The sequence below is a fragment of the Phyllobates terribilis genome, unplaced genomic scaffold (genome assembly GCF_046119375.1).
Source record: "Phyllobates terribilis strain yellow unplaced genomic scaffold, ASM4611937v1 Scaffold_12__6_contigs__length_324123572, whole genome shotgun sequence".
Taxonomy (NCBI): Eukaryota; Metazoa; Chordata; class Amphibia; order Anura; family Dendrobatidae; genus Phyllobates; species Phyllobates terribilis.
The window spans coordinates 67,277,108-67,302,439 of NW_027362772.1; the positions used below are offsets into that span (position 1 = coordinate 67,277,108).

Consider the following 25,332-nt stretch of genomic DNA (forward strand, 5'->3'; position numbering starts at 1 on the left):
AGGGGCTGGTTTACAAAAGCTGTCTAACTTTTGGACAGTCTGAAAATGTACCAAATTTATCAGAGTGTCTCATACTGCTTGATAAAATTGGCCTATATTTATATTGGCTAGTCTAAGTTTACACTATTTGTTAGCTGACTTACTTTGGTACACAAAGATGCATCAACAGTGGTGAAAATTTAGTGCACAAGATCTTGATTTAGACCAAACCCCTCTTTCCACTCTCTTCAAGCTAGAATAAGCCCCTTTCTCCACTTGCTTCTTTCTAGACCATGCCATTTTCGGCAATTGCTTCTTGCTAGTCCCTGCACTTTTCTCCACTTGCTTCCCAGTAGACCATGCCCTTTTCTCCACTTGCTTACCGGTAGACCATTCCCTTTTCTCCACTTGCTTACTGGTAGACCATGCCCTTTTCTCCACTTGCTTACTGGTAGACCATGCCCTTTTCTCCACTTGCTTACCGGTAGACCATGCCCTTTTCTCTACTTGCTTACCGGTAGACCATGCCCTTTTCTCCACTTGCTTACCGGTAGACCATGCCCTTTTCTCCACTTGCTTCCCGGTAGACCATGCCCTTTTCTCCACTTGCTTCCCGGTAGACCATGCCCTTTTCTCCCTTCGCTTCCTGCCAGACCCTTTTCTTCTCTCCACTCATTTTTAAATAGACCCTGTCTTTTTCTCCACTCGCTTCATGCTAGACCCTACCCGTTTCTTCACTTGCTTCCCGCTGGCACTGCCCTTTTTTCCACTTGCTTCCAACTAGACCTTGCCACTTTCTCCATTCACTTCCCACTAGAACTTGCCCTTTTCTCTACTTGCTTCCCGATAGGACATTCCTCTTGTGGAACGTGTTGAAAAAGGCTTCTTAACCGGTTCCCGACCGCCCACTGTAGATAAACGTCGGCGCTTGCCGGGCTCTGTGCAGTGCCGACGTTTAAAAACGGTGGGTGGTCTCGCAGTGCTCAGGACCCCCAGGGTCCTGCAAGCACTGCGATTCCGGTGCAGAGCGTTAGCTCTGACAGGGTACATCATCGGGACCTGATTAGATCAGGTCCCAGTGATGTTAACCCTTTGCTGTCTGCTATATGCTGTGATCTATAGTGATCGCGGCATATAGGAGACAGCAGGAAGAGAGGGGGTCGTCTTACTTACCTCCGAAGACCTCCGTTTCGTTTGAGGACCTGGGGTTGCTATGGCAGCTGGAGGTCACATGACCGCCTCCAGCTCTGTCATATATGGTGTCCTTCCTGTCTGGCTTCAGCCTGTATGTAGCTGATACCAGACAGGAGACTCTGACTGAAACAGTCAGTGAAGATCTCATATAATGTAATATATGTGTATTACATTACATGAGATCAGTGATCAGAAAAATAAAAATTAATGTCCCATACAGGGACTAAGTAAAAATGTAAAAAAAAGTAAAAAAAAAGTTTTTAAACTATTAAAAAAAAAAATCACAAAATAAATAAAAATAAATAAATAAAATATTAAACCAATAAATCCGTAAATTATTACAAAACCAAAAAAAGTACACATATTTGGTATCGCCGCGTCCGAAACAACCCGAGCTATAAAACTGTCACACTAATTAACTCCTTCTGTGCACACCGTAATAAAAATAAATAAAAAACGGAGCAAAAAAATATGCTTTTTCATCATATTGCCAAACAAAAAGTGGAAAAAAATGCGATCAAAAAGCAGAATAGAAATAAAAATGGTACCACTGAAAACGTCATCTTGTTCCGCAAAAAAAAGCTGCCATACAGCTCCATCAGCCAAAAAATAAAAAAGTTATAGCGCTCAGAATAAAGCAATGCAAAAAAATATTTTTTTTTCTATAAAATTGTTTTATTGTGTAAAAGCGCCAAAACATAAAAAAAATACAGTAAGTGTAGTATCGCTGTAAACGTACTGACCCGAAGAATAACGCTGCCTGATCACTTTTACCACACGCAGAACGGCATAAAAAAAAACTCAAAAAACAATTCCTGAAGTGTTTGTTTTTGTTAACTTTACCTCCCAAAAAACGGAATAGAAAGCGATCAAAAAATGTCACGTGCCCAAAAATGGTTCCAATAAAAATTTCAACTCGTCCCGCAAAAAACAAGCCGTCACATGACTCTATCGGCCGAAATATGGAAAAATTATAGCTCTCAAAATATGGTGATGCAAAAACTAGATTTTGCAAAAAAAGCGTATTTTAGTGTGTGACAGCTGTCAGTCATAAAAACCCGATATAAAACTGGTATCTCTGTAATCGCACCGACCCGAAGAATAAAGTAATCTAATCAGTTATATCACAGTAGGAACGGCATAAAAAATAAATAAAACAAATATTATTCACCTGCTACTGATTTGTTTATTATGTCTCCCAAAGATCCCAGTAAGGCTCTGCTCACATTTATCCTGTGCTCTGCGCTGAGCACTTACACCAGAGTTTCCGTGTAAATCTCTGAAATACGTGATTCAGCCAGAACCCATGATGGAAGATTCCCTGTAATGAGGCAGATATAGGCCACTGTGGATGCCGTCTAGCCTGGGATCCCACGGTGTCATTTGTTTTAGGCGTGCATAAAAGTGCGGTTGGCCACAGTTTTGTGCACTTCTGAAAAAAAGGACACCACTAAACAGAGGCCAGACGGAGTCCAGAGTAACTCTGCTGCCTCATTACAGTGAATGGATCCCGCAGGGGTTTCATCTGAATTACATCACTTGGAAAATTAGATGGAAACCCCGATGTAAGTGCTCAGCCTAGAGCGCCGGATAAATGTTACGTAAAATGTTCCCAATAAAAGCTTCAACTCAGTACTCAAAAAAAGCTAGTCCCCACTCAGGTCCATCATCTGTTAAAAATATAAGGGACTTCCAAGTTACTGGTAGCAGAAAGGCTCTGGAAAAGCAAAATGGTCCTTGCCCCCCAAAAGAAATTCAGAAAATTTTGTGCTCCCAAATCCAAATGCCTATTCTACAATAATTTGTTCTCCAATTGTCAAATAGCGCTCCTTCCCCCTCAAATCTCACCGTATGGCTAAGTGGTACGATACAGCCACATATGGGGTATTGACACTTTTAGAAGAAATTGTGTGACACATTTCGGCACCATTTTTACCCATTGCCCTGTGTGAAAATGTAAAATCTGAGGGTAAAACATTTTTTTGTGGTAAAAATATAATTATGCTTTTTTCACTGCCCAATGGTATAAATTTAAAAATTAAAAAATGCTCACTACTTCCCTAGATGAATTCCTTGAGAGGTGTAGTTTACAAAATGGGGTCACTTGTGGGGGTTTCTGCTGTTTTGGCATGTCAGCGACTCTTCAAATATGACATGGTGTCTGCTGCCTATCCCAGCCAACATAGCGCTTCTTTCTCTTCCGAACCCTGCCGTACACCAAAGCAGTGGTTTTCCCCCACATATGGGGTATCGGCGTACTCAGGAGAAATTGTACAACAAATTTCATGGTGCAATTTATCCTGTTACCCTTATGATAATGCAAAATTAGGGAATGAAAAACATTTTTTATGGGAAAAATGTGAAAATTTTATTTTTACGGCTCAATATTATAAACTTCTGTGAAGCAGCTGGGGGTGCAAGGTGCTCACCACACATCTAGATAAGTTCCCTAAGGGGTATAGTTTCCAAAATGGTGGCACTTGTGGGGGGGTTTCCACTGTTTAGGCACATTAGGGGCTCCCCAAATGTGACATGGCGTCCGCTAATTATTCAAACAAATTTTACATTCAAAAAGTCAAATGGCGCTCCTTCCCTTTCAAACCCTGCCATGTGCCCAAACAGTAATTTGCCTCCACATATGGGGTATCAGCGTGTTCAGGAGAAATTGCATAACAAATTTCATGGTGCAATTTATCCTATTACCCTTATGATAATGCAAAATTAAGGGATGAAAAACGGTTTTGTGGGAAAAATGTGAAAATTTTATTTTTACAGCTCAATATTATAAACTTCTGTGAAGCACCTTGGGGTTCAAGGTGCTCACCACACATCTAGATAAGTTCCCTAAGGGGTCTAGTTTCCAAAATGGTGTCACTTGTGGGGGGTTTCCACTGTTTAGGCACATCAGGAGCTCTCCAAACGCAACATGGCGTCCGCTAATTATTCAGACAAATTTTACATTCAAAAAGTCTAATGGCGCTCCTTCCCTTCCGAACCCTGCCGTGCGCCCAAACAGTGGTTTTCCCTCACATATGGGGTATCAGCACGCTCAAGAGAAATTGCACAAAAAAATTTGGGGTCCATTTTTTCATGTTACCCCTGTGAAAATAAAAAAATTGGGTCTAAAGTAACATTTTTGTGAAAAAAGTTAAATGTTAATTTTTTTCTTCCACATTCCAAAAATTCCTGTGAAGCACCTGAAGGGTTAATAAAGTTCTTGAATGTGGTTTTGAGCACCTTGAGGGGTGCAGTTTTTAGAATGGTGTCACTTTTGGGTATTTTCTGTCATAAAGACCCCTCAAAGTGACTTCAAATATGATGTGGTCCCTAAAAAAATGTTTTTGTAAATTTTGTTGGAAAAATGAGAAATCGCTGGTCAACTTTTAACCCTTATAGCTCCCTAACAAAAAAAAATTTGGGTTCCAAAATTGTGCTGATGTAAAGTAGACATGTGGGAAATGTTATTTATTAACTATTTTGTGTGACATATCTCTCTGATTTAAGGGCATGAAAATTCAAAGTTTGAAAATTGCAAAATTTTCTAAATTTTCGCCAAATTTCCGATTTTTTCACAAATAAACGCAAGTGATATCGAAGAAATTTTACCACTATCATGAAGTACAATATGTCACGAAAAAACAATCTCAGAATCAGGGGAATACGTTGAAGCGTTCCAGGGTAATTACTTCATAAACTGGCAGTGGTCAGAATTGAAAAAATTGGCTCGGTCACGAAGGCAAAAACAGGCTCTGGCGCGAAGTGGTTAAACACCTATAGATGGTGCAAGGCATGAAAGGCAGTTTTTAAGGCACAGCTTTAGCCAGATTTCTGCCACATGTCTTTTTAAAATGAAACCCAATGTTTTAGAAATGACTTTGTTCATTTGACCATTAATGAAAACTTCTCACCAAATGCATAAAGAGCTGCAAGCCGAACCCGTTTACCAGTGCCAATTTTTGCACTTCTCTTTTATCTTGCAATTTTTTGCAAGTTTGATTTAATCCAGCTCTTCTGTCTCCTATTAGATCCTAACGAGGGATTAACTACGGGTCAAATAGTAGGCATTGTCATCGGTTCGATAGCAGGCGTGGCCTTGGTTTTGGCTGGAGGAGTATATTTATATAAGAAGCACAGCGACTCAGCAGGTAAGTAGAACTATGAGCAAGAGAAATGTATTATTAGTTCCACGGGTAAATACATAGTGTGACAAATCATAGGCCGAACAGGAAAACCACTTTCTTTATGTCCTATTAATAAGGACCTATTGCCTCTTCCAAACATGTTTATTTTAGAAAATACTTGTGTTCTCTACAGAATTATCAGGAGAGCTAAGAGGACCTCTTGGTTAGGGTCTATGGATGTGACCGAGGAAGCTGCACCCACTTGAGACTTTGTATTACATGATCCACTATTCAATTGAACTGGCATTATTTAATACTGCCCGTTCAGTAGGACAGCTGCAGGTGAAATGAGTAGCCTCTTGCTGGGCTTTCCACTGCTAGACCCAGGATGACCAGCGAGTCATCGTTGGGTCTGCACTTTTAGTCCCGATTCATGTGATTTCGAATGCATCTTTGGTCAAAAAGGGAACTGGTCACTCATTTCTGATCCTGGCGGCATGATTGCCGACAGTTATGTCTTTTTGTGAAACACTCTGGCATTATAGAGAAAACCTAGTCTGAAGAACCGCCCAGGAACAATGGGGAAAGACCTGACCAGTCTGGTGTGGCACTGGCTGGTTTCCTCCTGCTCTGCTCTAGTTGGTTGACAGGTGTCACCCTCACACACAAATGAGAGACACCTGCCAATCAACTGGAGGGGAGCTGGGAGAAGCCAGCCAGTTGGTGGCACCGGACTAGTCACGTCTACACCTGTGGTCTTCAGGCCTGCTCTTCAAACTATGCTCTCTCTGAAACGCCAGAAGGTTTCAGTGAAAAACATACCCGACAGCCGTCATGCCGACCATTCTTTGATTCTTGTTCCTTGTGGTTTGGGAAGTATGAATTGAATTATTGGTTCCCTTTTGGTGCACACAGCCAAAACGCTGCCTACCCACGGCTGGACCAAATAATACCCCTGAGGTGGGTGGTGTTTAGGCCACACCCACCTTATCTGGCTGGATCTTTCATGGTTCATTTAAAGAGATAATTCTATGAATTAATTGAAATCCAAGATAAACCCTGTCAAAAAAATATTTCTGTGCTGAGATTACTGTTATAGCGCCTCCTATTGTTAAAGGGATATTCCCATCTCCAAGATCCTATCAGTAGATGTAGTAATAATAATATTAGGAAATACCTTCAATTAGAAATGTAGTATAGTTCTTCTAATTAGCTATGTTAATTACCCCTTGTGCAGGGTGTTGCAGTAGCTTAAGTATCCATGGTTACAACCACTCATACAGTGACACTTAGTTGTTAGTCGTCATAACCATGGATACCTGAGCTATTACAATGCCCTGCACATAGGGTAAGCAACATAGCTAATCAGAAGAACTATACTACATTTCTAATTAATGGTATTTGCTATTATTATTATTTTTCCTTTTATACTTTGATGACTTTTATCCTATTGTTTTTATTATTTTTTTTGTATCCACAGCCTTTCACGAGCCTTAAAAGCATTGCTTTCTATTTTATTACCAGGAAAATGATTGGGTTACTTTTGAGAGTCAGAGGTGGAAATCCTACCCAGAGGATTAATATCAAAGAAGCTTATTGGATCTTTCAGCTCTACAAGACCTAAATCAAGGTCACGCTGCATCAAAAGCCCACCATGTTTGCATGATTCACCTCTGACTGGCAGATTTACTAATGCGCAGGGCGCTTCTTGGGTGGTATTGTAGTCTCGCCTGCACAGCCTGAACCATAATTGCATGCACTATATGAAGACCATAATGTTACAGTTTGCACCATTGTCTCCATATATTACGGGGATTTTAATTTTTTACTAATTGTCTGCTTTTCTATCTACTTTCACCTGCTCGGGTGAATTTATGCATGAAATTCTGGAATAACTTGGAATTGCAAAGTTCAGGGACCTTTAGAGCAAACATCACTGACGTGGTATCTGATCAGCCTCACTACTTGAGATTCCTATATAATTGGTCACAAGGTATTTTACAGAAAAATCCTGACCACTTTTTAAGAAAAAAAAGGGTTGAAAGGACCATTATAACAGTGCTTCTATGTAGGTACCCTCCACCCAACGTGCCAAAAAAATAACTCTGCATAAGATCTGTTTACTTCAGGTATGGCCCAAAAACATAAAACATAGGTGGTCCACAAGTCATTAAAAAGATGGCCATCTTTTCAAATTATGACATCTAGCTAGAATATGTCATTGCTTTATGATTGGTGCCGGTCCCTCGTTGATCCTGAGAATCCACGTCACTGCTTTCCCTGTACAGGGCACACCTTGCACCCGCTGTGCAGTGCAGTGTTGGTTATGGTTGCCTTCAGGCTCCTTCATTCTTTGGATCATTGAAAGAGGTCGGATCTCCATCAATCTTAAAATTATTTCAAAACCTAGTCATATTGCAACTGTTCTTTTTTTTTTTTTACAAGATGGGAATACCCCTTATAGTAAAGCAACAAAGAGGTAGTGTAATTGTTTATTTTGGGTGGAGAACCTCAAAGTGCCACAGTGCTGTATGTTGGTCCACAACCAGTAGAAGGAATCGATAAGGTGTGAGCTGTCGTTACTATTTCAGTGTCTTTTTCTACTGATAAAACTATACTAAGGCCTCATTCAGATGGCTATAGCGTGGCTATATTTTTTTTGCCCATATTATGGCTGCAAGACCTGGAGACCCCAAAGTGCAAGTGAGCCAAACTTTGATCACAATGACACTTTTTATGGGAGAAAACATTACAACCGTCTGAATGAGGCCTTACTTGAAGTACAACATCCAAATTGAGAGGTGCAATGACCTCGTGTGCAGGTTAAGGCCAGTTCGACATCGAAATTCACGGTCCTATTTGTGCCGGGGAGGGGAAGAGGCCTCATTTCTGACTATGTAACAGTAGATTTTGAGTCAAGAGATCCGTGGTTGGTCTAGTCATCACGGCAAGTCCTTGGACCTTGATTGTCAAACGAGTGAATCTTTCCCTAGGCTGGGTTCACATATCTCGTTTTCGCAAGCATTTATTTGAGAAACCGAAAAAGATCTCAGAGATGGAATCCCCCCCCCCCCCCATCCCATGTAGGATCTGTTCTTGTTTTTAAAACATTATTTAAAAAAATGTCTTCTTCGAAGTGGCTCCGAAAACTAATAGAAACAAATAATTTCATTAAGATGTCAAAGCTATTTAGTGACAGTTCGAACATTATTAAAAAAAATAAAAATATTCTAACTGGGCAAGTTATCACCTATGCTTAGGATGGGTGATAACCTGCTGATCGGTGGGATTCCAACCTGACCGATCTTGAGAAGATGCTCTGAACTGCCCAATTAGGATGGAGTGGAGTTCGCGCATGCACCCCATCGCTTTCTTCATTGTCTACAGGACAACAGGAAATAGCCAAGTACAAGAAGGCCACTTCTCAGTTTTAACAGGATATTACGAAGCCTGGTTCTTGAAATCGGTGAAAGTCCCAGCGTAGATTGCCATCGATCATTACGTAATTTTGTTCTTAGAATAGACAAAGTCCCAGTAGTTGACTACTATCTATCATGACGTAGGCCAGTTATTGGAATTAGTCGAAGTCCTAGCCAGTTGACTGCCATTGATTTATATAACCTGGTTCTTGGAATTGTTAAAAGTCCCAGCGGTAGACTGCCATTGTTCATTACATAGCTCTGTTCTTGGAATAGGTGAAAGTCCCAGTGGTAGACTGCTATCTATCATGACATAGACCGGTTATTGGAACCGGTCGAAGTCCTAGCGGTAGACTGCCATTAATTTACATAGCCTGGTTCTTGGAATCGGTGAAAGTTTTAGCTGTAGAATGCCTTCGATCATTACATAGCCCAGTTAATGGAATCGGTGAAAGTCCCAGTGGTAGACTGCCATCTATAGTTATGTAGCCTGGTTCTTGGAATACGTAAAAGTCTCAGCAGTAGAATGCCACAGATCGGCAAGTTATCACCAAGTGATAACTTGCCCATTTCCACTGTCTAAATCACACTGTGAAACAAATACTCTTTTTTATATATATATTTTTTTCCAATTTCAACTATTCCAAAAAAGGCTCAAAACACACCAGCATATTATTAGTCCCATTTGAACAGATGCATGCATTACATGGCACTTAGGCACAGATGTTTTTCAGACTGAGATCAAGAGGAAAAATAATGTCATGTTCTGGAGAAGATATATTGTAGAGAGTATGTATATTTTTGGGGGCATCATAGGGCTGGCGTATTGAAGGGGTTGTCCGGTGAAACTTTTCAGTGGTTGTCTGATAGCTAGGACCTGCAACGATCGGAAGATGGGGCACTTTTATCCCCATTAGAGTGGTGCACATATGCGACCTGCGCTGCATTCTTTTCCTATGGAGCTGCTGAGCGCTGCACTCGCTGTTTTTTCCAGCAGCACTATAAAGAATGAATGGAGGGTAATGGGGATTCTAATTTCCTGTTCTGCTGATCTGTGCAGGTCCCAGCACTTGGACCTCCACTTATAAGGAAATGATCACCTGTTTTTTTTTTTATAATTATGTGAACCCAGCCTTGCTGCCAATAGCCTGGGAAGGTGAGAGCGGTCAGGGCCCTGACAATTTGGATGTTGGTGACTGCATAATCTATTACTTGGATCTTTCATCTTTGTGGTGATGGACTACTGAATATATATCCAATGTTCATGCTGTGCACCTTAGTAAATCTGCCTGAAGCATATTCATTTCATATTATAATATAACTAAGAAGCCAAGGTTGTTCCATATAACTATGCCAATAACACAGCAGAGAATGATTCTACCATGTGTGTATTATATATATATATAGCTTATATTTTGCTGCACTTTTTTTTATATATTTTTTTTTTATTTATTTTAGCAATTTTGCACTCATTTTATACTATACGCTTTACATGCACGATCTGTTAAGGATATTTATACCTTTTTAGGGCCTTTTTTTAAATTATTTTTTTACGTGAATGCATGTATTTTGGGTTAAAAGTAATTTTTACAGTATGGTTCTATAAAAAAAAACACAGGTTTTTTGTTTCCCTGCACATTACTGACTTCTGAATGAGTTAACCGAGAATACGTCAGTGAGCTTTTATCGTTTTTTGTTTTTTTTTTAATTTTTGTCAGTTGATTTATGACCCCGTAGATCAGATCGTCTCAGCCAAGGAGAGCTCAGAAATGAACCAATAAATGAGGTTTAAATCGCTGGTTAGAACAAGCTCGCTGACTAATACTTAGTTAACTTATTCAGTAGTCAAAAACACGGGCTATACAAGGCAAATGATGCAAAATTTTTAATCAAACCTAATTGTAAAAATGCTTTTTACCCCCAAATACATGGTATAGATGAAGTGAAATAATCACCACTTCTCCCTCTGTGACCATGTACATGTATTTGTGTTCTAGCCCGTTCCCCGGTGATATGAACCTCTGAATAAAAAAAACAGTAAGTAGTGATTTGTATATGAATATTATAAAAGTGTGGGTTCATAAGGTAAATCTGATTTTTAGCAGTTTCCACAGTATAAAGTTGCAAGAATTCGAACATCTCTTCACTATGAATGTAGAAAAAAAAACTATAATTCTGCCTTTTTCGGACCCCTACAAATCCAGTCTTTATTACAAGGATTCAATCTGTTACCAGATTTCAGAATATAAATTACAAATGCGATTAAATAGGGCTCTTAAACCTTATGAGGCTGGTGTACTTGCTTTGAAAACCCATCTCAAAATTCCTGAATAATTCAGCTATTAAAATAAGCTTTCTATGAGTCCAGCTCTAGAGTGAGAAGAGCTCATGAGTCCAAATGTATTCAGCCTCTGTCCACCCAGCCTTTCTGACAGCTGCAGGTTGTAGTGATCAGTGTGAGAGTCCAGCTGCAGAGGAGGGACGTTGAGGAGCTTTCAATAAGGAGAGGTGGGTGGCTATTAAATTTAATTTCACAAAGTTTTATACAGCCATTCTAGATTGCTAACATAGATACACCAGCCTCATCAGGACTAAGAGATCTATTTAGTAAGGTATGAAGTTTGTATTGTGAAAGGTGAAAAATCCGCTTTAATATTCAACCATCAGACATAGCATTAAAACCACATGGTGATTGTGTGCTAGATGGCTACACAGCCCCAAACTCATCTGGCCGCAATGTACGGTATCCTCGGACACCAGTCTATCATGGCCATCACTTATTTTTTTGCAATTAGGAGCCATTCTTTGAGATAGGACCAGATGGCTAAGTTTCAGTCTCCAGAAGCATCAGAGAGCCTTGGACGCCTGAGACCCTGCTGTTCGTTCTCTCGTTCAGTTGTTTTGGACCACTTTTTGGGAGATACTGCATACCAGAAGCACCTCACAAGATTTACTGTATCCAGGGAAAACCTGACAAGATGTGCCATATACCGTTCATGCCCCACCAAGTCCGGTCGCACCCCAGAAACACCCCACAAGACCCATCTATCTTGGAACAACCAACAAGATGTGCCGTCTCCCAGGAACACCACACAAGAAGTGCTGTCTACCATTCACACCCCACCAAGTCCGATCGCACCCCAGACACACCCCACAAGACCCATCTATCTTGGAACAACCAACAAGATGTGCCATCTCCCAGGAACACCACACAAGAAGTGCTGTCTACCATTCACACCCCACCAAGTCCTGTCGTATCCTGGAAACACCCCACAAGGCTCTTCTTAGACCAATCCACAAAATGTGCCATATCCCGGGAACACCTCACAAGAATTGCCGTATCCTGAAAACATCCCACAAGATGTGCTGTATCCCCGGAACACCCCACAAGACCCGTTGTATCCTGGCAACACACCACAAGATATGCCATATACCAGGAATACCCCACAAGACCATCTGTATCTTGGGAATACCCCACAAAATGTGCTATATTCCGGGATCAACCCAAAAGATTTGTTGTATCTTGGGAACACCCCACAAGTGCTATCATATCCTGAGAACACGCCACAAGACTCGTCGTATTCCGGGAACATGCCAAAAGAGCTGCCATTTTGTTGGTGCTCTAACACTATTATGTATCACAACTTGGTTGTTCGGGTCCTTACACTTAAAGAGGTTGTCCACTACCTTATCATTGATGACCTATTCTTAGGTTAGGTCATCAGTTGTCTGAGCGATCAGGGTCCGACACCAGGCACCCCTGCCGATCAGCTGTTCAGTGTCGGCGAACACAAATGCTCAATTGCGGAACTGTTCTGTCTTCTGATGGTGGCTGCTGCCGGGCACTGCACATCCGCCTCCTATTCCACCATCTGAAGATGGAGCAACTCCACAATTGAGCATTTCCGGCCTCCCGAGAACAGCTGATCTCTGATCTGCAGTGGTGCCGGGCGTCGGATCCCGACTGATCAGACATTGATGACCTATCCTAAGGGTAGATCATCAATGATAAAATAGTGGACAACCTCTAACTATTTTTCATGAGTTCCACTCATGGATTCCATGAACTCACTTGCTGCCTGATATATCCCACTGCCTTATAATTGCGATTGTTACGAGTAAATGAGCGCTGTTCACATCATCTGTCCGTGTTTCAATGTTATGGTTGATTTCTTATGTTTACATTTTTTATGACCTTAGTAACGAGGCGCAGGATTATTATCTTCTGTACCGTTAGTTTCCAGAATTCCCCTGGCATAGGGACAGTTGACCTCCATGCTCACCAATACACGGGTTGATCCCTGTGTTGCATTTGCTATAGGAACCTGGCGATCACTTGTCGTCCACATGAATCATGCTCACATTATAGGATTAAGGAAAGCTGGAAGCAAATATGACTGCAATAATATAAATATAATAGCTAGCAACCAGTATGGTTCGCTTGGGGGTTTCATGCTGCTTTCCATAAGGCATGCCGAAAAAATTTGCAGCATCCTTCAAATTTCACTGCAGATTTTATAACATTTCTACAGTGCGGCGTATGCACATACCCTAATTATTACCATACACGTGCTGCTTTAATGAGCTGCACAAATAATAGCGAAATATTTGGAATTTCTTTGTAAGAAAATGGCCTAAATCTACATTTTTCAAAGAATTTTCCAGCATTTTATGAAATGATTTTATTTGCTAAACATTTGTTTTTGACCTTGCAGGAATTAGGAAGATCACTTGAAGACACATGGATATACAGTTCCCCCTTCAGTACCATTGTTAGAAACCATGTTCAACCATATATCCTCAGCTTCCACATGTCCTATTGTACAGATCAGCATGTTGCTTTTTTATCCTTGTATTTTTTTTTTATATTGCTTTTCTAATTGAAAAAAACAAAAATAATAAATCAAGCGACGTAACACAGTGTTGGCTCCTTTATTTGAACGCCTTGTCTATTATTATTATTATTATTATAGCGCCATTTATGCTATCATGGCGCTTTACATGTGAAAAGGGGTAGAAATAATAAAAAACAAGTATATTAATCTGAAATAATAAAAGTCTCTGACTGGTACAGGAGGAGAGAGGACTCTGCCCGCAAGTCTACAAGGGATGGGTGAGGATACAGTAGGTGAGGGTACAGCTGGTCGTGCAGTGAATGGTGGAGCGAGAGTTACTGTAGATTGTAGGCTTGTCGGAAGAGGTGGGTCTTCAGGTTCCTGGAAGAGGTGGGTCTTCGGGTTCCTGGAAGAGGTGGGTCTTCAGGTTCCTGGAAGAGGTGGGTCTTCAGGTTTCTGGAAGAAGTGGGTCTTCAGGTTCCTGGAAGAGTTAGGTCTTCAGGTTCCTGGAAGAGGTGGGTCTTCAGGTTCCTTTTGAAGGTTTCCACGGTAGGAGAGAGTCTGATGTGTTGGGGTACAGAGTTCCAGAGTAGGGGGGATGCACGGGAGAAATCTTTTTTCCAGCTCGTGCTGATTGTGACTATATCGTGGTTAGTCCAGATGAAGAAGTTCTAAAACTTTGAAACGCATTGTGGATCTGCATCCTGTTATTCTTTCTCCACAGCAGCGCAGATGAACCCATTACTTCCAGTTCTGTTTCTTCAGTGTTAGCATGTTCTTACACATGCATGTCCCTTCATTCAACTCTACCCTTCACTTTCTTGGATGATTGCCTTCATACAGCAAAGTTTTGGTATGATGGGGTGTATTTTACCAAGCTGTGACCGCGTGGTGTGCCATTGTATAGAGAGGCGCTGTATTATTCTTTACATGGAAAGCTATTCTAGAGGTATCATCAATCAGTTTTTAAAGGCTCTTAATAACTATAGTAAAGTAATATCAATTTTTTAGCTTAGAAAACAGTACCCTTTATTGTTTTTTGGCTTTCATGTGATCCCTTTCACAGTACTAGATGCAGGCCCATGACCATCAAAATCAGTCCCCTTCCCCCTCTGGCAGCTGACATTACAGTTCCTTACTTCCCTGTAGGAGTCTGCTTATTTAAAGTGCTCGAGACGCTCCTGTCCTTTCCTGGCAAGCAGGCACAATTTGTTGTGTTGGTTGCTGTTCGATGAGCCGAGGATCATTATACAGAGACTGGGCATGTGTGACCACTAGCATCCAGCTCATTAGATGCGTTCACTTGGAACACAGTTGACGCCATATTATGTAAGTAAATGTAACTAGAGATGGGAGAGTTGATTCGCAGGACTCTGGTCAGTGGGCCAGGTCAGTAATCGGTGACCATCGGAATAAAGCCCAGAGAATCTCCTTTCCTTCCGGCATTCCCATCTCTTCTTTTGATTAGTCGGGCTGGTGCAATGCCATCTTTTCCGCTTGGACCCCATTAATTGAATCTCTAGCAATTAATAAACTTTTCCCTATCAGATACACTTGATGAAGGCTGCAAACAGCCGAAACGTGTTGTAAATATAGTTTATATTTGTTTTATATCAGTGTGAATAATAAACATTTTTTCAACTACAAGCAACCTGAAGTTCCTGCACCTTGATCTCACTTGGTGGCAAAGACAGCGCCATCACCTGGTTCCACATTCTATCAGAAGGCTTGCAATTCTGGGAATTAATTGCCATTTTATTCAATTTTCAAACTGCCCTGTAATCCTCTTAAAAACACAAAAGAAAAATATGGAATTGCTTTTTTTTATTATTTTGTTTAGTTTTCCACCACTTTTTTTTTAAAATTATTAAATTTTATGGGCACCAAAATTTCCCTCCCGAACAATACAAGTCATTTCACTAATTACAAGCCTTTATACAATTACATCAGGGTAAAACGAAAAACTTTTGGCTCTCGGATTCCAGAAATGGAAAAAAAAATACTGTGGTTTGGCAAAGGCCAAGGGACTTCCTTTATAGAAATGTTTAGAACCAACGCCTTGTGTGGGAAATTTCTTGCTGACTTTTATTTTTAGGTCGTTCACACTCACTGTCCGATTCATAATGTTTTTTTTTTCTTCCTTGTTTCACTGCTGCACTAGAAAATGAGAAGGAAAAAGTGAACCCTATTATCTTTTTTAAAAAAATGAAAACTTGTTAAACTTATTTTATTTTTTCAATCACCTACGACACCACGGAGATGGGTGATCCACCCTTCAAGGACAGGAAACCTACAAGATAAAAGGGTGGTACCTCTCCCACACGTCAGTTGGCTTCCTATCCTTGACGGAGGAACTTTTCATTGGGATCAGCGGTACCTGAAGAAAAGACCTTTCCAGGCCTGGCCGGTCAGCTCAGACAGCAGTCCCTTTTCTACCTCGACCAGTGCAGGTATGGAAGCACCACGGACGCGAAGGACGTGAGCGGCAGCACTATGCTGTGTCATCGGCTGGCTTCTGCGTGCATCAGGCGGCGCATGCGGAGAGGAAGCGCAGCCCTGTTGACGTGCACACTGGAGACACTTGTAATTCTTGTCCGGGGATGGGATCGGAAGAGGCACCTGGAGAGGCGAGCTGTATCTGTCAGGTCCCGCATTTAAATGCGGTTAGGACGCCAGTAGATCGGATCCCTTTGCTCCGGCAGTCACTCCAGGCAGTATTTAGCCAGAACAGGAGCGGCAACAGAAGCCCCAGGAGCAGATGGAAAGTCAGCAGCGCAGTGGCTGCTGTGGTCGCTCTGAAGGAAAAGGTGGCACTATAAGTGACGGCAGAACCAGTCAGCAAACCCCACAGCTCCCGTAAGGTGGATGAATCGTCAGCCTCTAAAGGGGATCTGTCAGCTGATATGATTTCTTCTCCAAATCTTGTACCCATGATTACTTCTGAGTGTTAAATGATCATAGTAAAAGTTCACTTTATAATGGAGTTCCTTTCTTGTCATTTTATTGTCAGTTAAAGAAATATTTTAGGCATGGGCCCTTGGATGTTCGAGTCCTTAAGGTTTGGCCGAGCTTTATAAAAAAAAGTTTGGTTCGGGCACCAGAATGTTACCTGAACAGTACTCCAACTTGATCCCGAACCCAGACCCTATTTAAATGAATAGGGGGCCTGAACATCCGTTGGTTCCCACACTCATCTGTGTGACAGCATGGGAAAGGCCGGCTCTGAAAGGGCCAATATCCATCAAGCTTCAAATATAAATATCAGCACACAGCTGTCTGCGTAGACTTTACTGGTTACTAAAAGGGAGGACTACAATAAAAATTATGTGGGGTTCCCCCTATTTTTAATAACCAGCAAAGGCTAAACTGACAGCAACGGGCTGATATTTGTAGACTGGGAAGGGCCAATTGATATTGGCCCCCTCCCAGACTAATAACAGCCATCAGTCGTCCCAAAAATGGCGCATCCTTTAGATGCGCCAATTCTTGTGCTTAACCTCAGCTCTTCCCACTTGCCCTGGTACATTGGCAAGTGCGATAATGATTTTGGGGTTGCTGTCAGCTGTTTTATGTCCGCTCACATCAAGCCCAAGAGTTAATGGAGAGGCGTCCGTAAGACAACTCCATTACTAACCCCATAGTCAAAAGTAAAAAAAGACACAGAATTAAGTCCTTTAATTGAACAAAACACTCCTCTCGCTTTCCCATTTATTAGCATAAAAATAAAATATCAAAGTAATATTCACCTGTCCGCCATTAATAAATAATGATGATGTCTCACAATAAACACCAACTCTCCTACATCTGGTTGCATTGCTGAGCGGTGACATCAGTAATATGAACGCTCGGCCCGGCTGCCAGATCAAACTGAGCTTAGCGTGAGAACGCGGCTGCGTGCGACCGGCGATAATCTTAATGACGTCAACGCTGGTAACACGCAGCCGCTTTCTCACAGTAAGCTCAGTGTGATCTGGTTGTCGGACTGAGTGGTCACATTACCGATGTCACCCCTCAGCAATGCATCCACATGTAGCAGAGTCGGGGATCATCGTGGGACATCTGCATTATGAATTATCTGCGGACAGGCGAGGATGACTTTGATTTATTTTAATTTTTATGTTAATAAATCGGAAAAAGAGGGGATTTGTCAGGGAGTGTTTTGTTCAATTAAAGGTCTTTTCTCTGTGTTTGTCTTTATAAATTTTCACTACGGGGTTAGTAATGGGGGCGTCTGATAGATACCTCTCCATTACTAACCCATAGACGCGATGTTAGTCGACATTACAAAAGCTGACATCAACCTCAGAATATTACCCCGCTTGCCAATGCACCAGGGCAAGAGAATTGGTGCATGTAATGAATAACCAGCTGTCTGCTTTAGCTTGGCTGTATATCAAAAATGAGGAGGACCCCATGCCGTTTTTATAAATTATTTATTTAAATAATGTAAAAAAAAAAAATACATCGGGGCCCCTCAATTTTTGATAACCAACCAAGATAAAGCTGACAGCTGCGGACTACAGCTATCTGTTTTACCTGCGCTTGTTTCCCAAAAAAAATTTTTTAGGCTGTGTGCCCACGTAGCATTTTTCAAGCGTATATGCTGCGGAATTTCCGCAGCGTAAACGCTTGAAAAACGCATGTAGAGCCGCACCCCATGGTCCCCAATGGCATTCCGCAATGTCAATGCCCATGCTGCGGATTTTTCCGCAGCGTATATGCTGCAGTCAAAAATCCGCAGCATGTTCATTAATTTTGCGGAAGCGCTGCGGAATCAATGTGCGGATGGTACCCAAGTCTGGAGGAGAGGAGACTCTCATCCAGACCTGGGTACCAAAGAACCTGTAAAAAAAAGAATAAAATAAAGTTTATACTTATCTTCTGATGTTTTCCCTCCGTCGCGCTGTTGTCTGAAGGACCTGCCACGTCATTGAGTCATGTGACCCACCACATGACTCAATGACGTCACCGCAGGTCCTGCACACAACAGCGTGAGCCGCTCAAGACTCCGGACGGGGCAGAGAATGCATCAGAAGGTGAGTATAAAGTTTATTTTTTACCATTCTGAACAAGTTGTCAAGCACTTTTCCAAGTGATGCTTGGAGAAGTGCTTGATAACCCGCATGCGGAAATGCATGCAAAGACGCCTCACAAACGCTTCTACCTGGCGGGAAAACCGCATGTAATATCCGCATGCGATTTTCCCGCCAGGGAGAAGCGTAAAAAATATGCTTCAGGTCCGCAACGTGGGCACATAGCCTTACACCGTGCGTTGAACAATCACAGCCATGTAATACTTGACATGGCTATGATGGAGCCGGAAGTGCCCACACAGTAAAAACTTGTTGAATGGCTGCACTGCCGTCACATGACTAAATGACGTTATGGCAGGTCCTTTTTAGACCATCGCGAGCTGCCGGCAAGCCAGGACACATTGCTAAGGACACCGGGGGCCATCAGAAGGTAAGTATAATGCATATTTTTTATTTTATTCTTTTTTTTACAGGTACTATGGTACCCGGGTCTGGAGGAGAGTCTCCTCTTCTCCAGACCCGGGTACCATCCGCACATTGAAACGCATGGAATCCGCATGTACAGATGCAGTGATGCGGAATCCATGCGTTCCAATGAAAGTCAATGGCGGCGAAAACGCCGCGATTCCGCAAAATAATTGGTAGTGCTGCCTTTTTTTCAGCAATGATAATCCGCAGCGGAAATTTCCGCAGCATGTGCACAGCACATGCGGATTATCATTGGGGAACATGGCAGACCTTCTACCAAGCGTTTTTTAAGCGTTTCTGCAGCGGAATTGCCGCTGCGGAAATGCTTAAAAAACGCATAGTGGGCACACCGCCTAAAGCGGTGTACTCTTTTACCTATCTGTGACCTGAGACCGCATTTATTAAATAGGCAGATCACATTGTGAATTTTACTAATAACACTAAAAAGTTTATAAAACAATATGAAATAAAGTTAACAAAAAGAAAAAAGTTGCCGTGTCTGTAGATGGCTTAAAATTGTGAAAAGAAGAGATGGTCCATATAATTAACGCTAACAAAAATATAGAAAAATCTCTTGAATTTGCTTTTGTTCCACTTGCCGATTTAAAAAGTTGAATAACAATAATGATCTAAAGACAAAAAAAAAAAAACTTCATTGTCCTTGAGTGAAAGTAATTTGATTAGTTGTGACACTCAGTGTCTGAAATCCTTCCTGCTCTAGTCCTGCTCACAGCTGAGTGTCTGCTACTTCGTAGTTTTGCATTTTGGGCTACCTGTGTTCTCCTTGTGGAGAGTGACAAGACAGGCCTGGCATGTGAGAGTAAGGAGACATAAATGGCATGCCTGCTCGTCTGGGAAATGAAATATGCAAATTGCCCCTTAAGAGAGGAAGAGGACTAGAACCCTAGCGCCACCTATTGGAAGCAGCGATCCTAAAAGTCAATATCGACCCTCTAACAAGCCTTGCCATATGACTTAGCATAAAAGCCAAATCAGAATCTCAATTTGCAGACATGGTGGGTTAACTATGTTAAACACTAATTTCCACACACCCTTAATGCCTAAGTAAAGGAATAGGTCAAACCTGATATCTCATTACACCACTGTGCTATCTACTTAATTCTCTTCCCATCGATGATCCTTCTTATACGTCAGGGTGGACTCCATTGCATTAGTTACCTCTGCAGCCCATATACAGCAGCTTCACCATCGGCCATCATATTGGGCTAAAAGGTCAATTTGTAATAGTGAATTGTGTCTTTCTGTGCATAAACCTTCCTACGGATGAGATGCTTTGCAAAAGTATTTGCCCGCTTTCCAATTTCTTCTCTTAAACTGTCTTTAATATTAGACAAAGACAACCCAAAGTGAAAACAAAATTCCATTTTTATGCAAATTAGGATTTTATTTATTGATGGAAACCTACTGCTCAGCCCCAACTCGCCCCATGTAAAAAAGTAAATGCCCCATAGACAATGAATAAAGTAGTGGATGCACAGTTGGAGACTCCATTTTAACTTATTCTCGGAGTAGGGAGGCTTCCATGGTTGGAGCCCCAGAGGTTTCCTTTATCCAGTGTGTAAGTGATCACTTTCCGAGTTGAGATGACTCCTTTATAGGTTTCAGTGGATTGGAAGTTTGGTATCAGAAAGTTTTCTCCCACTATTGTAAAGTTATGTTAAAAGGTTTTTATATTTTTATTAGAGGCTATCAATATGAGATCATTGGGATCCGGCACCTCCACCGATCAGCTGTCTGCAGCCTGAGACAAACATCATTGCTCCATCCACTGTGGTCGCAGCTCAGCCATCACACAGTGAATGGAGCTTTGCTGTCCAGTCACTGAACAGCCGATTGATGGGGCGTGCCGGGTGCTTAAACCATCAAAGTTTGATATTGATGACCCTTAAGTAAAGGTCAATGGTATCGTAAGCCTGAAAAACCACATTTAAAAAGATAATCAGTTCAGAGTTTTCTTCCGTTGAATATTTACAGTAATGCAGTAAGAGGTAGATTGGCTTCTAGAAACAGACTTTTCTCTCTTCACACCAGATTTGAAGTTTCCATTGCTGATCTATTATGGCAGCCTTAAAAAATCATGAAGCAGAGTTATCACTGTTACGCTCCTAGGAGATACACGTGGATGGTGGACCCACTGTGCCACGAGCAAGACTTACCCTGGAGGGGCGTGACTAAGCAGCTATGTTGGCGTTCACTGGAGCCTCTAGTGGTGAGTCTTGTGTGGCAGATAGCTGCCAGGTACCACTCCAGGTCGGCGACCGGCTGTAGCTGCTGACTCCAAAGGGCAGAGACGTACTTCAATTTCACAATAGGGCAGGGCGGCTACTTGGGACAAGTTCAGACAGGGCCGACAGGATGGCCACTTGGGACAGGCAGGACGGCCACTGGGACAGGTTCACATGGTGCAGGCAAGACGGCCACTGGGACAGGTTCACATTGTGCAGGCAGGACGGCCCTGGGACAAGTTCACACTGCAGGCAGGATGGCCCCTGGGACAGGTTCACACTGTGCAGCCAGGACGGCACCTGCGACAAGTTCACACTGTGCAGGCAGGACGACCCCTGGTACGGGTTCAGACTGTGCAGGCAGGACAGCCACTGGGACAGCTTCACACTGTGCAGGCAGGACAGCCACTGGGACAGGTTCACACTATGCAGGCAGGATGGCACCTGGGACAAGTTCACATTGTGCAGTCAGGACGGCCCCTGGGACAGATTCACACTGTGCAGCCAGGACGGCCCCTGGGACAGGTTCACCCTATGCAGGCAGGACGGCCCCTGGAACAAGTTCACACTGCAGGCAGGACGGCCACTGGGACAAGTTCACACTGTGCAGGCAGGACGGCCACTGGCACAGGTTCACACTGTGCAGGCAGGATGGCACCTGGGACAAGTTCACACTGTGCTGGCAGGACAGCCCCAGGGACGGGTTCAGACTGTGTAGGCAGGATGGCCACTGGGACAGGTTCAGACTGTGCAGACAGTACGGCCACTGGGACAGGTTCAGGCTGTGCCGACAGGACGGCCCCTGGGACACAGTTCAGAGTTCGAACCTGGGTATTCAGCCCCCAGGGTGCCGGACAGGTCCCTCTGATGAAATTTCAGGATCTTGGGCAACTAGGCTGGACTACGAGACATGGGAACACTATTACAGGCTAGTTGCACTCACTACCACCTAACAGAACCTATAGTGGTTGCTCAGGCACTTCCCTATTGGGGAGGGTGCCTATTATACAAGATGTCTCTCAGCTATTGGCTGGGAGACACCTTGCAGGTGAACACATACTTGACTAAATGCCTCCCAGCTTTTGCTGGGAGCATTTACCATGTGCGCCCGATGCCCCTTTGAGAACAGGGGAGCGCACATATGCGCGCCCTAGCAATGCCGTAGAGATACAGTGCGGCATGCATCAAGGAGGAGGGAGAAGGCAGGAGCACACCGGGGGCAGGGAACATGCCGGGGACCACGGCGCGGGACTGGAGCGGTGAGTAAGCCGGCGTCCCTGCATGGAGGGAGAAGGAGACAACGTTACAATTACTAGTTATTAAACAATGGAAATGGTGGCTATTTCCCGGTGTTACCAGTTTTTACTTGAACTGTGCAGTAATTTTCATTAGATCTTTGGAATTCTGAAAACACTCAAGGTTCATCTGCTCTAACAGTGGCAACACTGTTGTTTCTTGTCAATGTGTTTAGTGTTGGATATGTCACAATAAGTTTGTTTTTATCAACTTCTTTGGATTGGTCCCAGATAACTGCATTAATTTCCTCTGGATTTTCTCCATCAAGATGTAATGAAAGTTCTACAAGGACTACGGCTGGTTTTGGTTCCTGTTTTCTTATTGGTGCCTGCTCTGTAGGACTCACCCAAAGACAAACTGTACCTAAAAAATAAAAAGAACCAATCTTAGTATATTCGGGTGTGATTATAAAATATGACCAGCATATACCTGCTACCATCAACTAGACAAAGCAGAGAACTATTGCAAAAAACAGCTCCGGCTCTGAGAGTCCATGGTTCTCCGTTGATAAAAATGGCTGCCATATTCTTCTAAATTCCTGTAAGGACTGGAAGGTCATCAAATGAGCATTCTGCATTCATATCAAGGTATATATTGTATTTGAGTTGACTTAAGAATGCTTCAGTGTCTTCAGAGTATTCCTTACCTAGAAGTAGAAATCCTCTGTAGAATGGGGATGACATATCGGAGACCGTCGTTACTTTCTATGATTCAGAAATATTGACCTGTCTGCAAAAAAAATTTGCAAAAAAAATTTCCTTAAGTCCCCTGATACCTTGTCATTTTGTAAATATGATGTTAATCTGAAAAATAAGTCTGTCAGTTTGTAACTTGACCCCTTAGTTTTCTTTTAATTCTCCAAAATAGTCATAAAGTTTTTTTTTTTTTTGTGGAACGCCACCATTTTGGGCATCATAGAATGTATTGAATAACTTTTATTAAAGGGGTCATCTCATCTTATTAAATGGGTAAAATTACAAAGTGCTTGTTAAATGGATATTTTATTATTTGCTAAGGGTCCTACTGATCCCAAGAACAAAATAGCCTTGTCTAAAGGGACAAGAGGTCGAGTATGGACACCTCCGTTAGAGAATAAATCAATCGCACTGCAGGATATGGCTGAGCATCTTCCCACAGAGAATGAGTAGAGAAGAAGTATGCATGCTCAATCTCCGCTGCATTCATATCTGTAGAGCCCTGTTTTTGGGATAAGTTCGGATCCCATCAGTCAGATCCCAAACGGTCAATAAGTGATCTCCTATCTTATTGATAGAGGATAAATTACATCCCTTTTAACAGGTTCTTAAGGAGGTTTTCTCATCTTATTAAATGGTTACATTTACAAGTTACTTGTAAAAACAAGCAAATTTGTAATAAATTCTTTTTAAAACCCCTCTCCATTATCAAGAATGGATTTCTAATTCTTTAATTTATAGCTCATTCCCTTGGTTACCGGCCACCTCTGCAGTCTATGAGCGGTGGTTCGTCCCCTACTGATCATGAATCCATAGCCTATCTTAGAGATATGGCAAAACTTTTTTTTTTTTTTAGAAAACTCTTTAAAACTGACTCAATAACTTTTACAACTATTACATGCGCATGCTTTTATAGCGGTTACTCATGCTCAGTGCTAACAAACCCGTGTTCACATTGTCATAATACAATGCATAAGAAGAAATTAGACTCACCAAGACGACAAGGTTCATGCGAAGCTTCAGTAATATCCTTGAAGAAGTTTCCATCAGGCTAATATATAACCGGAAAAGATCAGTATTGGAGGCTGAACCTGATAAACAACGTGTACTCCATCATGACTCTCATCTGCATTACTCAATACTAATGTTCTGTAATTATATCAGGCTTATCATTAATGAATAAAAAATATATTTTATTCATATCCGTAAAGGGCTTGTCGGGACATTTATATAATTTGGCAGGGACGGTAACGTGGAATCCTGAGAGTGTGTAATATAGTCACTGGTAAGGTTCCGATTTTTCTTACACTCCCCGCGCTCCTCATGCTACATGTGCGATTTTCTGACTATCTCTTCTGTTTATCTCAATGGTTTCAATTAAAAGATTGTGTCATCAAATTATATAACTATCCAGGATAACCTATTTATCCCCTTTGGGATTAGCCACCTAATTTGTCCTTCAAGATGGAGCTTTTTTCTTACCCATTTTTTTTTTTCATCAATGCAGCATCAGTTATTTTCATATCAACAAAGCATGTAAGAATATTTTTTTTTTGTGGCTGTAGTTTTATTAGCACTGTTTTGGTTTATGAATAAGTTATTAATGTTTTACTATTGACATGAACATTTTTTTTCATATTTGCAGCCATTTGCTGTTCCTCATGGGTTGAGTTGTTGCTTTCTTTGGAAAGTTCATTTCTAGAACATATCTCCTTCCTGAACACTATAAAGGATCGGTAATGGTACCCTCCTTTTGAGCAGATGTTTGCTGTACCTTCAGATGTTTGGAAATTGCTTCCATTGAATGTGGCAGATTTGTGGATTTCCAAAGTTTTTTTTCTTGTTTTGTTTGACTTTCCATCGATGTTGAGCAAAGATAAAAGTATGCTTTTCAAAAAGGATCTGTCATCAGTTTTTAGTTTTTCCTTGTATTTAATTCCCACTACTCCCCTGTATATTCAGATTTTTATTTCATTAAAATTCCGCCATGTCGTTCAAGAGATATAGCCATTTTTATTTAGTACTACTTTTTATGGTCTTTACTAA

The 25,332-nt window shown here is 41.9% G+C and overlaps 1 protein-coding gene and 1 long non-coding RNA gene across 7 annotated transcripts in view; one reads left to right on the forward strand and one right to left on the reverse strand.

Annotated features, from left to right (window-relative positions):
- Positions 1 to 13,629, forward strand: part of LOC141172085 (cell adhesion molecule CEACAM19-like) — a 35,976-nt gene extending 22,347 nt beyond the window's left edge. For 2 of the 6 annotated variants that reach the window (XM_073655922.1, XM_073655925.1), the window contains 3 exons: positions 5,199 to 5,318; positions 6,775 to 10,750; positions 13,429 to 13,629. In XM_073655922.1, the coding sequence (XP_073512023.1) occupies positions 5,199 to 5,318; positions 6,775 to 6,791 (137 nt within the window). In that variant the 3' untranslated portion in view covers positions 6,792 to 10,750; positions 13,429 to 13,629. The remainder of the gene's footprint in view (positions 1 to 5,198; positions 5,319 to 6,774; positions 10,751 to 13,428) is intronic. The other 4 variants (XM_073655923.1, XM_073655926.1, XM_073655921.1 and 1 more) reach the window with 2 other exon arrangements.
- A 6,543-nt stretch (positions 13,630 to 20,172) lies between these two features.
- LOC141172087 (uncharacterized) lies at positions 20,173 to 24,423 on the reverse strand. The gene is made up of 3 exons (XR_012252415.1): positions 24,280 to 24,423; positions 23,238 to 23,320; positions 20,173 to 22,954 (listed from the first exon to the last, which is right to left on the reverse strand). It is a non-coding gene; the product is annotated as an uncharacterized lncRNA (long non-coding RNA).
- Between the last annotated feature and the right edge of the window lie 909 nt (positions 24,424 to 25,332).